This window comes from Montipora capricornis, chromosome 9, assembly GCF_036669925.1.
Source record: "Montipora capricornis isolate CH-2021 chromosome 9, ASM3666992v2, whole genome shotgun sequence".
Lineage (NCBI taxonomy): Eukaryota > Metazoa > Cnidaria > Anthozoa > Scleractinia > Acroporidae > Montipora > Montipora capricornis.
Window position 1 is genome coordinate 46,465,298 of NC_090891.1, and position 15,903 is coordinate 46,481,200.

General features: G+C 40.6%; 1 protein-coding gene across 1 annotated transcript; it reads right to left on the reverse strand.

Annotated features, from left to right (window-relative positions):
* Positions 1–546: 546 nt before the first annotated feature.
* On the reverse strand, positions 547–13,219 carry LOC138015276 (major facilitator superfamily domain-containing protein 12-like). The gene is made up of 10 exons (XM_068862254.1): positions 12,257–13,219; positions 11,601–11,709; positions 10,277–10,385; positions 9,842–9,966; positions 9,669–9,761; positions 9,101–9,193; positions 8,399–8,572; positions 5,614–5,717; positions 3,201–3,334; positions 547–2,180 (listed from the first exon to the last, which is right to left on the reverse strand). Exons 1-10 carry the CDS (start codon positions 12,805–12,807, stop codon positions 2,089–2,091), a joined length of 1,584 nt encoding a protein of 527 aa, XP_068718355.1. The 5' UTR covers positions 12,808–13,219; the 3' UTR covers positions 547–2,088.
* Between the last annotated feature and the right edge of the window lie 2,684 nt (positions 13,220–15,903).

The window sequence follows — 15,903 nt, forward strand, 5'->3', positions numbered from 1 at the left end:
CATTAGCACAAGTTTGTATATCACCAAAAATTTTGGCGATATTTTTTGAAAAGCGTCCCAAATTTTTGAACGGGTCGCATTAAACGAAATTATCATTTCCCAAAACGCCAGTGATTGACGCATACATCAATCATATAAACCGCCTCATCATCAAGGAGAGCTCGTTTTTCCCTTTTCACTCGGCATGGGAAAGATTACAACATTGCGCGGCTCTGCGATCGCTAAAAGGGGTTTAGGGCTCCAAGGCTCCGGGCCTAAAAAAGCGGGGCTCCAAGGCCAAAAAATCGGGGCTCCAGGGCTCCATAGCAGCTACTCTAAGGCTCCGGGCTCCACTGTTGACTAGTAGACTGTACTCTAAACACTGGAGAAATGATCGGGCTCCGGGCTTCACAGCAAAAAAATCCAGGGCTCCCCCCACCCTTTGGGACCCTGAATCTTGACACCTGACTCAGCGGTTTTTCTCCTCAGGAAAGGATCCCTAGACCGTACATGTATGCTGGATATGGGACATCATAACTGCCGCTCCCATTGTAAAAACTGTAGAGATATCGTGGAAAAACTTTATTTTGCCCTGCTATTACGCGTTTGAAATTGCAATGGTCTATTTTCTACCGAAGTTAAGATCTACTGTACACGAACAGTTTGAATGACAACTCGATGCTTAAACAAACAAAATTGTTTCCGTTGCCAAAATTTGGTAGCCTCAGCTTCTTCGAAGATTGGCGGCATTTTGGTAATCCGCAACAAATTGGAGAGTTTAACGAACGTGGGGTCGTACTTACACTGTACTTATTTCTCATCTTTTAGTGACAGATTGATAACTTGTATAAACAAAATTCGCTTATTTTTTTAATGAGCTCGATAATTTTGTTCTATATCTTAGGCTCAAATTAAATGTGTTCTGAGCAGTTCTCAACTGATGTGTCAAATTTCTGCCTCAACGTTGTTATAAATAAGGAGCAAACGAGATAAAGCGCATTGCTTGACTACCGTTTCAAACGCGTAAGCAAACTATTGGATCAGACACAACATAATTGATGTGACGCACCATCTGACCATTTTTTAGGCGGCACACAATTTTACGGTTATCTGATACCTTTCCATGCACTAGCCCTTAAATTCCCCTCTCACATCCACAGACCCTTCCCAAGCGCCTTCGATGCCACGATTTACGTGAGCGAAGCTGGGTGAGAAGCAACACCATAAGACAGTAAATTTAATATTGTATGTGATGGTACGATCGTGTTTAAGACGTTTAACGACGCCAGAGCAAAAGAAAAACCCTGAACTTTGCCTCCTCTTATCAAGCTTATGGACATTACAATACAGTCATCTAAAGCCAGAAACAGGGTAATCTAAGAGAGCGGGAGTAACATTTTGATGTACATAAAGAACAGAAAGAGGGGAAAATTCAGTTCCTACAGGGACTGGAGGCGAGAAGTTTATAACAACTTATCGCTGTTTCCTTGAGTTTCTATCGTCTCTTTCCCATTACACCGATATAAATAAAACTGAATGTGCAAGGCGTTTCAAATTAGTTCTACACGACATGCTTCGTGTTTATCCAATGATGGTCCACTGAAACTTGATGAAAAATCCTATTTAGCAATCAGTTATAAATCTAACTACACAGACAGATCGTCTTCTTTCTTTTTCGCCGCGTTGGTACCCCAAGTAATGTTCCAGTTTTGCAAACACAAAACAAAGAAAAGAAAATCATGGAACCAGTCCTACTCCGGTGAGACTGTCATTTCCAAATGCACCCTCTTAGTTCTGTTCGAGGCGTTTTGATTTTATCAGGTTATGCCAGGACAGTTATGCCACACGAATTAGAAGTTTCAAAAGAAACTCGGAGTTTCTGTGTTTGAAGAAAAACGTTTCTTTAAGTACCCTAAACTTAGGTAGAACTGTGCAAATAGTCAACAGTCAAGATAGTTTTCATTCCTTCAGCTGTTTTGGGATGATAATGTACGGGCCATGGATATAACTCATTATCAGAGCAAATACCAGTCTGCCTCTGTGGCAAGCCGCAAACTTTCACCTGTGATTTTCTTTGTTTGATATGCTTGATTGGACGTGGGAGTAAATTTATACATTTGTGGAAGGAAGATAAACAACGTTTGCGTAGAAATCAAAAGTGCCATCCTCTTCTGTTTGAGTACACTGATGGATTGTCTCAACTGAAAAAACAGAAACGGTAAATAATAACAATGGAGACCAACAAAAGCTCCAGGCCTCGGCGAGCAAGCTCTCCAGCTTTTCGTGACAGCGCAAGTCACGCAAAAAAATTGAATAACTAAACAATCGGCCTGGCTAGAGTGCTAGGGACTGAATTACGAATGGCATGGTTCGAAGAGGTATGATCTCGGAGCACAGCTCCACAGCCTGACGTAATTACCCGGAGTAGATTTCCGGTTTTGTAGACTAGTTGGTAGAGTGATCTAGTCCGATTTTCGTGGTTCAATTCCCATCCCTCCCAACCTTGATTTTTCTGTTTGCTCATGTGGGCCCATTTTCATACCATTTTCATATTGAAATATAGTACATTACAGAATCAACTCTTGCTCAAAATATTTAGTTTTTCAACTTGTAATCACGCCGATCACATCAAGCCAGTTGATCCAACGAACACCGACAGGATATATTGTCCACGATTGCTTGCTTGAAAACCCTGTTAAAGATCATGAGGCTGCGGTCGCACAAATCAAACCTTGAGCGTCCATCATAATTAGTTCACTTCAAATTCACTATGTACATGAGAAGTGTTCATACTCGAGAATAGTATCAAAATAGCACCAGAAAATATACCCCCTCTCTTCTCCACCCACCAATGATGAATCCACCCCTGGATAAGGGCATTTCTTCATCAATGACACGTGGTGGGGCGCGGAGTGCTTATATCTTCACTCTTCAACTAAGTGAATTGTCCAAGATTGAAGTTGTCGTTGGCCTGCGAACAAGCTTATTTATTTGCGGTATTGCGCACGAGAATGTAGCCTCTTCATGTATCCCTCATTTTAATGTTCTTGACATCCGCCATTCAGCCTCTCGGTGGTGGAGAAGCCGGCTCGTTCATCGCCAGTTCATTGTAACGGACTTTCCCGAGCGATATCCCGAACAAGCTCGCAGGTTAAACTTTCAAGGAATGGTGGTTGTTGGTCACTATCATTTGAGAGTATTAAATGACTTTTCATATTTACCTCTTGGTCGACAAGACAACACAAGGTGTGACTTGAACACAAATGCCACAATTACCATGGCGATAAGTGCTGATATGCCAGGAGCCAAAGAGAACACTAGGCGCACGTACATGATACACTGTTCACACGTGACTCTGAAAATCAACGGGAAGTAACCAACCTTAATTTCCTATCGCATGAACGTCAGATGTCTATGGCGCATGCGTATAAGGAACTTCAGTTCTCAGCTGAGAGCATTATGATACCACAATATCAGTGCCGAATATCATAATGACTAACATGATTCACGAAATATTAAAAATTAAGAAAGAGCTGAACTAGAACGACCTGCTACAAGGCAAACAGGTATTTTTTAAGCTAGAACAGATGGAAATCATTAAGGCCTCTTACAACGAGCAACTAAATTATCCTTACCAAGTGAAGCTATGATCCTCGCAGCTATGAACGCAATTTTTACAATTACGTAGAGAAGCCTGAAAAATTCAGGACTTCAACGGGGTTTGAACCCGTGACCTCGCGATACCGGTGCGACGCTCTAACCAACTGAGCTATAAAGCCACTGACGTTGGGAGCTGGTGATTTGTGGGTTCTAATGTTCCCGTGAGGATTGAATCAATGATGAAATGATATATGAGGATCAAAGCTTTACTTGATTTCATATCCGCAGTTCATATATGATCCATTTCATATATCATTTCATCATTGATTCATTCCTTCCGAGAACATTAGAATCCACAAATGACCAGCTCCCAACGTCATTGGCTTCATAGCTCAGTTGGTTAGAGCGTCGCACCGGTATCGCGAGGTCACGGGTTCAAACCCCGTTGAAGTCCTGAATTTTTCAGGCTTCTCTACGCAATTGCAAAAATTGCGTTCATAACTGCGAAGATCATAGCTTCATTTATTACACATAACATGAGAATTTTATTCCATAAAGCTCATTTGTACAAATCTATACGCTTTATTTTCACATGTAGAAAAGGCTTATACAGCCAATCAGAATGGCGTACAGCTATTTCACATGTGGAAGTATAACCAATCAACGATAGCATAAAGGCGTTTCCATGCCAATCACTCGTGCATCTCGTGCATCTCGTGCAAATCGCACTTTGTCATTGAATTAAATTAAATTTGCATTTGGTTGTATTGTTAGTGAGTTTTTGTTTCTAATTTGCGTTCAGAAAACTATGTTAATGAAAATTCTCGTCTTATGTGTAATAAACAGTTCACGACATAGAAAGTGCTTTGTACGGGGTTTTATTCACTCGTTGTTTGTGTCAAAAACCCTCACTCGCTCGTTCCTCGCTCGTTCGGGTTTTTGACACAAACAACTCGTGAATAAAGCCCCGTACGCCGCACTTTCTATGACGTAAACTATATATATCATTTCATCATTAAATTATCTTTAGAAGGCCTCTGTGTTCACGTGGCGTTGTCTACCCTCTTCTCTCCGAATACAACATGGTAGAGCTGAGCTCGCGTCAGAGGTGTATAGTAACTATGACTGAGACCATTGATGTAAAAATAGTGGCCAAGGAAATGATGCGATTGGTTTGGCCGACTTCAAAGGTCGCTTATAGTTATAAACTCTTTACCTTAGGTTGTTATTTGAAGTCTATTCCGGGTCAGGAATCATTTGTAATCGTGTTGAATGTTGGGTCTTTCTCCGTTTTCGAAATTAGCCTGTTCCAGACGTTCAGTTGGTAAACGCGGAGAAAGATGGAGGGGGGCTTAGCATCCCATGGAACTCTCCATCTTTCGCCGCATTTACCAAATGAACGCCTGAAACAGGCCAATTTCGAATTTCTGTTCATATAGAATACTTTGATTGGCTTCTTGTTTTTTTTAGCCACTCCTGTTAGCAGGATGAGCAACATATGCGTGAGACTGCCACAAGTCATTCTTTTGCTCTAAAACTCTGCGGAACGAACTCGAAAATACGAGCGGCGAGGAGCGAAGCCTAGGACATCTAGTGAGCTCAAGGACGCGTGAAAATAGCGTTTCAGGTCACGTGGTCGTTGCTCGCAGCTCGCATATCATGTTTCCTATTTTGGAGCGGTTTGTGTGTCACAGATGTTAGAGCGAAAGAGAGACTATTTTAATTTAAAGACATCTTCTCTTGGGAAATCGGTGCCTCGAAGACAAAAACTAGTCTTTTTCCAGATGCCTGTTCTTTTCGGAAAAGTTAATTTTATTCATTTGCATATCCCCAAACAGGATACGCGAATATGGAAACAAGATCTGCTACTGCATTGCTAACTCACAAAAAACTGAATGAAAAGATATGGAAAAACAGAGCAGAACATATAAAAGGCTCGTTTTTAAACGGAAACGTATTATTGAGGCCGATGACACCTGGCGATCAGAGCATATTCACTGCAAAGTCTAAACAATAAGGAAATAAATGTCATACCCCTCAGGACTGTCAGGATAAAATGTCTGGATTATTAAAACCACCACACCAACAAATCCTTTGTCTAAGAAACCCATGAATGAATACACAAAGCCTCCAGAAGCCTGAAACGAAACGAACAACGAAGAAATGAACGATCAACTCGTGTTTTATCATAGTTAATCGAGGGACTGGTTATGAAACCTTAGAACTTTCAAAAGCGAGAACAATGTTGTTGCAATCGATGTTGAATTGACCGTGACCCTGCACAATCTGTTGTTTTCGCTTCGCACGGGTTCGCAAATTAGTTGCACATAATTTAATCAAAGGATTTGATTGGTTATCTTCTCGAAAACAGGCGTGTTTTGTGCAGGGTCAAGGCCAAGAATACGGACAAAAACATGAAACAAAGGAACTTGTCCTGTTTCATAACCATCTCCATGCATTAAATATGGTTTTATGAAGAAAATATTTGAACGTGGTACGAGCTCAAACATAACTTTTGAAATATTTGGGAAATTAGCACATTATTTCTACAGTTTGGGCCCTTCTCAATATTATTCACTCAATGAATCTCCTGTATCGGGTAGACAAATATGAAAACAACCATCACCGCTGATCATCCATGTACCGAGCTTATTGGGAGCTTTTTGTTGGGACGACTATAACTTTTACGGCAACGGTTCGAAACCTTAGCTTGAATAAGTGAAAAAAGAGGCTAATACGATATGCATTTGGTACATTTGTTTCTCATCCTCTGCAAAAAAGTGAAAATGCTAAATTTAAGGTTTGGCGACAACAGAAAACAACAGCCAATAGTTAATTTTCTTTGTTTATTCACTCGTTACTGACTTCACTAACACTACTATTGCAAAGAGATCAATAGATTGCGAAAATGTTCTTTTATCGGTCTTCGCTGCTAAATCTCCCAAATAGAGTTCTAGCTCAGGTCGGGAATACAAAGGTCCTATTGATGGTTTTCAAGTGACGTTATCGCCGCCATGTTGGTGGACGAAAACAAAAGATCTCTCATTAGCAGCAATGTTATCCGTGTCCCTAAAGATTGGTTGCAAACCGTCTATTAATCCTGGTTTTCACTAGAGACGCAAGTGCTAGCACAAGCGCAAACATAAGTAGCTTATGCTAATAAGTGAAAACGAACGTCGACAAAAGCATCATAATCAACAGCGGCCTCCGCCATTTTGTTGAATTCTCAGACGCGGAGAATCTGGAACGAGTGCTTTAATTGGACAGGCAAGGCCAGACGTACAGCAAAATTACTTGGGCTTATGCTGTGTTTCGTTTTTACACAGCGCAAGCGAACGCAAGCGTAAGTGCAATCAGAAGGAAAAGGTAAAATTTTGATTCTTGTGCTTAAGCTTGGGTAGCCTGCGTAGCAAGTGTTCCTGTTCGACAGAAGAGCTCCGAAACGATTTTCCGGAAATTGGCTGCGCGAAAGTTGGGGAAAGAGACTCAGTCTCTTGCCCCAACTTTCGCTCGGCGAATTTCCGGAAAATCGTTTCGAAGCTCTTTTGTCCAACAGCAACACACTTGCTACGCAGGCTAATGCTTGCGTCAAGCCCGTTTTCACGGTGAAATAAGCGCTCTTATGCTTTGCGCTTGTGCTTGCGTTGCCAGTGAAAACCAGGCTTTAGTTGTTGTCGTCGCTCGCCGTATTAAGACCTGGATTAAAGAACTTAAATCTCCGTGCAAAGGGACGCCAACATTGTTGGGAGTTGCGTCCGTTTTGCACGGGGCTTTAGAAAGAATAACCACGACGACTTCTTTCTTGTCACTGCAAGAACTTCGCGATTGTTTGTGATATCAATTGTCTGGCAACTATCAGGGAATTGAACTGGTATGAAAAACGTGAACACTTAACGAAAAAATTGAAAATTACTCGTCGGATTTTCGCGTTCCCCATACAGCAATAAATTTGGTTATTTCACATTGGTTACGGTCGCAAAATTAGGGAGTTTAACACTAGTGTTAAATCAAGCGCTATTGTTTAGTTTTCCCCTAGGGATTCAAAACACCACTGAGTTGACACTAGAGAACTGTCAACACTAGTGTTGCACTGTGTTCTTTTTTTTCAAGTGTGACCGCTATCATTGTTGTTTTGCTGAATGCGCCAAAGATATCTTTCATAATGCGCGTCGCACGTGCAGTACGCTTATTTGTTCAACTATCAACCAATAATAATATTTTTTGTTGCGTTGATGTTGCTGTAGCCGTCAGCGTTGCTTAATAGGCCATTTCCGAGTTCATGTCTGCCTCCTCTTCAAAGCGAGTCTAAGTGCGAAGTTTTTGTGATGGTAATTACTTCTACTTTACATATGAATGAAACCTAATTTTCATAACAAAACTTCGCACTTAGACTTGCCTTGAAGAGGAGGTAGATATGAACTCGGAAATGGCCTATTATTAGGGAGCTTAAGCACGCGGGTTTTTGAGACGCGGACGACAACCGGAAGTGAGCAATTTTCCCTTTTAACTTGTTTTCACATAACCACAGTCAAATTGCTAAGTATCTTTTCGGCAGCGGCGCTTCTTTTGATTATATATTTTTTGGTCTAAAGATTGCCCAGGAACGCACAGTCGAGCGCTTTTTGCGTTGGTCGAGGTATTGTGAACCGGACCTTTCCAACAGCTCATTTTCAAATTGCAGTTTGCCTCGGTTTCAAAGAGAGTATTGGTTTAAAAAAATGAGTAATACATTTTCTTGCGAATATAAAACAATTTCATCGCAAGGTTGTAGCTTTGAAATAGAGGCAAACAGCAACTCGGAAATGGGTTATTGTCTTACCTTGTCGAGTCCAATCATATCAGCTGTCATGGAGAGTACCGTCACGAGCATGACCGAGTTGCCGCTGCCCACGACGAATGCTGCAGCATATACAGCATCACGAGCTGAAATGGTCTGAACATAGAACCACGCACAAGCGCAAATGACAACTGCGCTTGCAATGCAGAAAGTCCACTGAAAGAAAGAAACAGAAGAATGTAAATTTGCTCAGATGAGCTCATTCATGGAAAACTGACTGAAGCAGAATACTGCTATTCTCTCTTTGATTTAATTTCGTGTTAATTGGTTTCAAAGATGAAGGAGAGTCAAAAACGAGACTTAAGACATTAGCATTTTTGCTATTTTAAATTCGAGGTGAAATAAAGGTTATTGTATTGTATTGTATTGTATTGTATTGTATTGTATTGTATTGTATTGTATTGTATTGTATTGTATTTTATTGTGTTGTGTTGTGTTGTGTTGTGTTGTGTTGTATTGTATGGCGTTTTTCAAGGACACTATGTCAACAAAAGCGTGAGTCATTAACAGTGAGCTTTAAGTAATGGTCAGTTAACATAAGAGGGAGGAACATGCGCTTTAAACAGCGCCATCCAAGATCATGGACGGGAATTTAATTACGTCGAGCTTCCGCACGGGACAGAGGTCTTTTTTGCTATTACCCACCAATCAAACAAACACAAAGGAAGATATCGAAGAGCTTACCTTGGTTCCCAATCTCTTACTGATATTCTTAACCATAACACTTGAAAACGCTCCACTGACAAGGATCACCAAGGGAAAATATGCAATGGCTTCCTGTCAAAGTAATTAATAGGAATACACATTTCAAGAATACGCTGAGTCAGGAACTTATGCAACCTCCTTCCCAGGGTCTCTCTTCTGTGCCTCAGGAGGCACAGAAAAGAGACCGTGGGGCCGAGGTTGGAGATCATGAAAGGGTACCTTGGCCTAAGAGTCAACTCTTTCCGGATTAGTTTTATTTGCAGAACGCCTTCCTTGGGAGATTTAGCACGTCCACTGTTGTAAAAGCCAATCAAAACAAGGCTATCTCAGCATCAAGGGAAAAGTGCATGATAATTTTCGCGGGAAAAAGCTGTTTCTTAAAATACATTTACTCGGGAAAAGGTTGACTCAAGGAATTAGTGGAGATGGAGGGTCTCCTTGATCAGCTCCTGTCTGAGTTGACTGAGAAAAAATAAATTCGGATTTTTTTCTCATTTTAAATGATTCAAGTTTGAAAATATTCGAACCCGCGTTACCTTTTACTTACTTTCTGAAAATGAAGAGCGTCTGTCAAATAGAATGGAAAGTAAGACTGTGAAACATTTACAGTGATGCGAGTACACGTGTAGACCACGCCCATCTGAAGTAAAGAGGAAAAAGAAACGTGAAAATCGAAAAACAAGATGGACACAAATTTGCTTTTCATTAACTTCCTCTCACCGCGTAAAATTTTGGATCTTTGAACCATTGTCGCCATGTTTTGGGGCTTTGTTCCACCAATTCTCTCTCCACTGTTTCGATACACAACGAATCTTGTTCATAGGATTGCTCTGCGTCTGATGGCTCTGAAGAAAGGAAGCTATTAGACCATTTTCGAATTCTCACGGCTGGACTGGATCTAGCATGAAATGGAGGCTAATGCGGGCAAATCTTTTCAAATGCAAATTAATTTGCCCGCATTAGCCTCCATTTCATGCTAGATCCAGTCCAACCGTTAGAATACGAAACTGGCCTAGACAAATTTATTTGGAAACCCAAGCAATTATGCGACACAAAAATGAGCTACTTATATTCGGTCAGCGTCACCACTAGAACGACCAAAGAACTCCTTTGGAGCTTCAGGTTATAATGCTCGTGGTATATATGTGATCTCACCTGAAGCGACTCTATCTTCGTCTGTTGTTGAAGATACAGGCTCAACTGTTCCCCAGTGGAATAAAAACGAAAAGAAAAATCCTGTACCAACAACGATTATGCTCAAATGCTGAATAAATAATGAATAACGACACCATTAGTCGGGTTGAATAAAAGGCAAACAATTACAACAAAAATCCTGAACTAACGTTCATTCGAATTGTTCTCAGAAACTATTTGTAATATGTGTGGCTATCCGTGATATAATGCAATACAAATACGTACTGAATTGACCGATCCCCATAGGGGCTTTTCAGGGCCAATGAAACACAATCAACGAAACAACAGAACCGTCGTCAACAACAACAACTGTTAAGAATCCCAACTGGCCGGAGGCAAACCAGTCGGCTATTTACAAGTGCAGCCGAGAAGTTGAACAAGGGACCACCAGGAAAACATTCAACGAGTGGTTAGAACAAGTCTTGAACCCGGGAAATCCGTGGATCTCAAGGCAAGCGTCCTAACCGCTGGGCTGCCCTGACTCCCATAAGCAGTGCTTGGTAATCTTTTCAGTAGAAGATCAGTCTATTTTAAGTTTGAATCTGGAAGGCTATTCATGATGGACTGAGGCCCAGAGGCTTTATAAGCCCGTTTTAGCTTTAAATAAACTTAATTAAATTATTTAAGTACAGTTGAACCCCGTCAGTTCGAAGTCGCAACACCGAAGGAAAGGAGAAGAGTCGGTCCTCGAATTAGCCGGGGGTTCGAAATAAACCGTGCAGGATAAAATACTACACACTGAATATAAGAGTGGTAACTTTACCTGCAAATCTAAAAGTGTAGAGAGGGATTCTATATCTACAGTGTTTCCCGCCACTGAGACTGAAATCTGTGTTTGAGAACGCTTTGTAATTGTGGTTTATTTACCGCCGACTGGGAGATTGTGGAATTCGAATTGTGCCAATTAATGGACAAAGACCATTGTCACAGTGTGCTGTAAAAGCGGTATGAAGATAGTCAACCACCTTTTCATTAAACCAGTAAACTCCGACGTAAAAGGGTAGAATAAGTGCATAGGAAAACAAAGACTAGTTGAATAAGCGGGGGATTCGAAGTACCCGAGTTAGAAATACATGTAAAGGTATTTAACCGTACTTATGACATCATTCAAATGAAGCTCTTGTGCGGTAAGAGGTTCTGTTTCTTTTCTTTTAATACTATGCAAGGTAGAGAACAATTCTAAAAGAACTTGAAATAATATGGCCATTCAAATCAAGGCCCATCAGTATTGAATGCACAACACTTGAGTTGGAGTCAAAGTCCTTTACACCGGTTTCAAACGTACCGTGAATTCTCGTTTCAAGTTTGGACTGATTCCTTCCTCGCTTTCTTGTCCAAGCAAAACCCATGTGACTACATAAATAAATATACCACACACAAATGTCAGCCCTGACCTGAAAAGCGAACAAAACGTCCTTCAACCACAACGTACTACCCACATAAAAGAATGATGGTGTACTGGTCGAAACAGAGTATCATGCTTGTACAAGAACAAATTATACAAAAGTACATTTTCAAACACATAAATGGGGTCATCAACTGGGTTGATATGGTAAATTGACCACCGTAGAGAACAATGTTTACTCGAACATATTTGTTCTTTACATGTTTTTGTACTTTGGCCGACCCCGTCACGTAAATTCTCATTATCTACTCGATCACTTTGATTGTTTACGTAACGTTAAAATCTTTCATTAACCACTTATTTGTACACAAAATGAATGTGGATGTGTCATAAAATAGCTATAACTTTCCTCAAGGGTTTTTCCAACCATTTTTGACCTTGTCACCGTGATCCCATTTGTTTCTTGAAAATAGACTTGAAAGACTCTATCAAGTAGCTATATATGTTGTAGCCACGGGGCTCGCCTTATATGCAAAGAAACAATAACTACACTGACGACGAATGACAACTTACTTTTTAACTCATTAAAAACTCACCTCACGGCGTTTAACTCCACTATTTCGCCAGGTCGTTTTGCAATCTCAGGGATTAACGATAAATGTGCGATCTGAACCGCGGCCCAGCCAACGTGAAAGATGATCACAGCAACCGAATAATAAACCATCGGCAACCAACTCGGGCTACTGCTAGAACATACGAAGCACGGACTCATGATAAAGGGCCATGCAATCGCTACGAAAATTGTACCGAATAAATGCCACGATTTTCTTTTGCCATAATGTGAAAAACGTTTCAAAACGAGCCGATCGCAACCAATCCCCATGAACGGGGTCAGAACTGCGTCTGAGCCTTGCGCAATCAAGAAGAGAAGACCTGTCTCGGTGGTGGAAAGTCCAACAACTTTGTTAAAGTAAACTATAAAATAGGTGAACCACACTGCAGAGCACAAATCATTGAAAATGTGTCCAGTGCAGTATGACATTCGTTGTTTGAGCGGAGTGCGGCTTTTAGAATCTTTACGTTTGCCTTGCGGTTCGTCAGAGCAGCGCTCTTTGTTAAAAACCTGACACAAGGCACGACAACCCATCGTTGTCTTCTTTATCTGTGCTGTTTATGATAATCAGCCACCTTTTCTATCGTTCTTTAGGTTTGTCTGGGCAGAGAATTTACAGCTTTGATAACTATGTTTGTTTAACGCACAGGAAACCACACGCGAGACTAAGTTTACTGCTGATTTCCGTTGCACTGACCAACACTTTGTAATGCCGGATAATGCAACTTGACATCATTGTGTAACGTGACTCATTTGTCATGTTTGCAATTCACTCGACCACTGTTTAAAGAGGAAGAGGACATAAGCCACGATTAAGGTTGTATTGTATCACGATATTTCTCATACCGCAATGAGAAATCCAATAATTTCTACTACCGCCACTCAAAATCAATTGAGCGAGCAAATCCTCTTTGTGGCGTAATAATTAAATGATGTTTTATCCTCGCCGCGGAAAGGTCTCGTCTTTCAATTCCTGAGAAGGTGCTTGGCAAAATGAGTCAGCGATAAGTTCTCCGAGATATTTGTTTTTCATGCAGGTACAAACTTCACTCTCCGATGAGGACGAAGACCCGAAAACGCAATCGCAGATCAACGTTAAATCCCACGGCGGCAAACATCCCGGCTTCCACTCTGTTCAATTGATTTAATAATAATAGGCTAAACTTTAGAAGCTCATAGTTTCTTGAGTAAAAATAACAAACAAACTGCGGTTATAAACATAACGAGACAACGCAGTTTGTTTGTTATTTTTACTCAAGTTGAAATGGCCGAGGAATAAGAGTGTCATAGCTTCTTGTCCAGGCTTCCCCTTTACCAATATTTCCCAAATTTCGTAACAAAACCGTGAAATAATACTGAGAACTTCTAAAACTGAACTGCGGGCATTTTAACTCTTCATTAGATAGTTTGCTAGTTTAGTCGGTTAGTTGGTTAGTTAGTGAGTGAGTGAGTTAGTTAGTTCGTTTAGGTAGTTAGTAGATAGTTAACAAATTCTTTTATGTATTCATACATTTTCTTTTCATGTGGGTTGACTAGCACTGAGCACCGTCGTATGGTTCGTCAATTCCCTTCTAGTCTTCCCCACTGCATTGTGATGTACTTGATTTTTATTAATGCGATTATTATTTATTGTTATTATTATTATTGTTATTATTATTATTATTATTATTATTATTATTATTATTATTATTATTATTTTATAATATTGTATAACTTTCTTTATGTAATTGGAGTGAAAATGGAATAAATTAACTTCTCTTTTGGAAGAGCTCTTATTCGGCCAGAGGAAAACGAAAGGTGTAAGACAGAACTGTAGTGGAGGAAAGGCAAGCAGGATTGCAAGCATGCATCATCAAGTTTCGTGACCTTTGCTCCGGTTAAAGCTCAACATCGATAGCCGTTGAAGGACGATAGCCGTTGAAGGACGGCTAACTTTACGTCTAAAAAAAGAAAAAAAAACAATTTAGTTTCTAAAGAAACTGTGGTACTGCGTCGGTGGGAGATTGAAACAGAAATTGATTTTATCAAACGAGTTGATAAAGGTCGAATAACCACCGTGAAAGATTTGGAAAGCTGACGTTTCGAGCGTTAGCCCTTCGATTCGTCCGGAGCGAATAGAAGAATTGTGGTTGTTGTAGGTTTATATGTGTGCGGAGGAGCTTTGCTATTGGTAGAAATAGGATGACGTGAATTTGTGAATAGATTAATGGACTGAGATGCGTTCATTGATTCCGTGTGGATGGAGTGTGTTTCAGTTGAAAAATAAATTTTTGTTTCAAGAGTTTTACGGCTTTCTGTGTTTCCGTGTTGTAAGGATAGGCCGCAAGTAGTCATGTTGTGGTGGGAGTGATTAGGAAGATTAAAATGGCGTGCAACTGGTTTTGAGGCATTTGTGTCGTTTTTTTCCTACATCTCGTAGGTGTTTCGCGAAAGCGCTCCGCCAATCTTCTGCCGTGTTTCGCCTATGTAGATATTTTTGCATAGTGTGCAGGTTATGTCAGTAGATGACGTTTGCGGAGATGCCTGTAAAGTAGTCAGTGATTTTAGCAGATCGATTAGGTCCTAAGATCTTAACCATGTTAGAAATAAAGGGACAAGTTTTGCATTGTGTGCGTGTACAGATAGGTTAACGTTCCTAGGTCAACATTACATCTACATTCCATTCCTAGTGGACTAATGCAAATGCTGCTGCATTTTGATTGGCTACGCTACTAGCAGACTATAGTTAGTAATAGTCCTCGAGTAGCGAAAAGAGTGACGCTTTCTTTTCGTTTTATTCCCAAATAAATATATTTTCAACTTGCATTTGCTAACTTATTATTGCCTTTCTGTCTGACTAGTTGAGTGGTACTAAAACAAGTAGACCCTTCGCCCTCAAGGGCCACGGGTCTGATTGTTAAATAGCGATGAAAAATAGTATTTAAGTATAGGCACCCATTTTAAAACAGTTTACATTTCAATAAGTGTGACAACCTCAGTCTCTCTCAAACAAGGTGGTGCTGGTAGATGGAATCTAACGTTGACCACGTTGATGTTGTTCCTACGCGGAATTTGGAATCTCGTGTCTCTCTCTGTCTCTCTCTCTCTCCTCTCTCTCTCTCTCCTCTCTCTCTCTCTCCTCGCGTCGCTCGCCATGGTGAGGAACGTGGAACGGAACATCTCTGGAGAGGGATCGGCAAGCTCGGAACATGCTCATCAGAGAGACCTTCTTATCGCTTTTTTTAAAAACAACAAAATTCAGCGTTATTATAAAAATTTTCACTGTTTTGTCGCGATCTTGGTTGGGAGGGCCAGAATGGCATTAGTTTCAGTGACTGTATGGGATTTCCGCCGGCTTTGGCCCAGTGTGAATCAGCTCAAGTTGACTGCATCCTTGAAATTGAGATCTCTCAGTTTTAGAAGGAAACTGTATATAAATTACTCACTTCTACATGCATTCTTTCCAGACATTGTGTTTTCAGTGTGATTTCGTAAGTTTACCATCGGACTTATCAGCTCGGGCGCGGCACAATATTCGGAGCCCTAAAGTGCCTCTATGATTCCAAAGACAGCAAATCATAGTTAATACATGGAGATGGTTGTGAAACTCGACAAGGCTTTTTGTTTAAATGTTTTTGTCTGTATTTTTGG

Excerpts from the sequence above, each read along its gene's own strand:
- LOC138015276 (XM_068862254.1), bottom strand. The coding sequence starts at position 12,807 with ATGGGTTGTCGTGCCTTGTGTCAGGTTTTTAACAAAGAGCGCTGCTCT. Across the intron at positions 8,573-9,100 it reads GTAAGAGATTGGGAACCAAG|TGGACTTTCTGCATTGCAAG; the intron begins GTAAGCTCTTCG and ends TCTTTCTTTCAG. Across the intron at positions 3,335-5,613 it reads TATCCTGACAGTCCTGAGGG|AGTCACGTGTGAACAGTGTA; the intron begins GTATGACATTTA and ends GTTGATTTTCAG.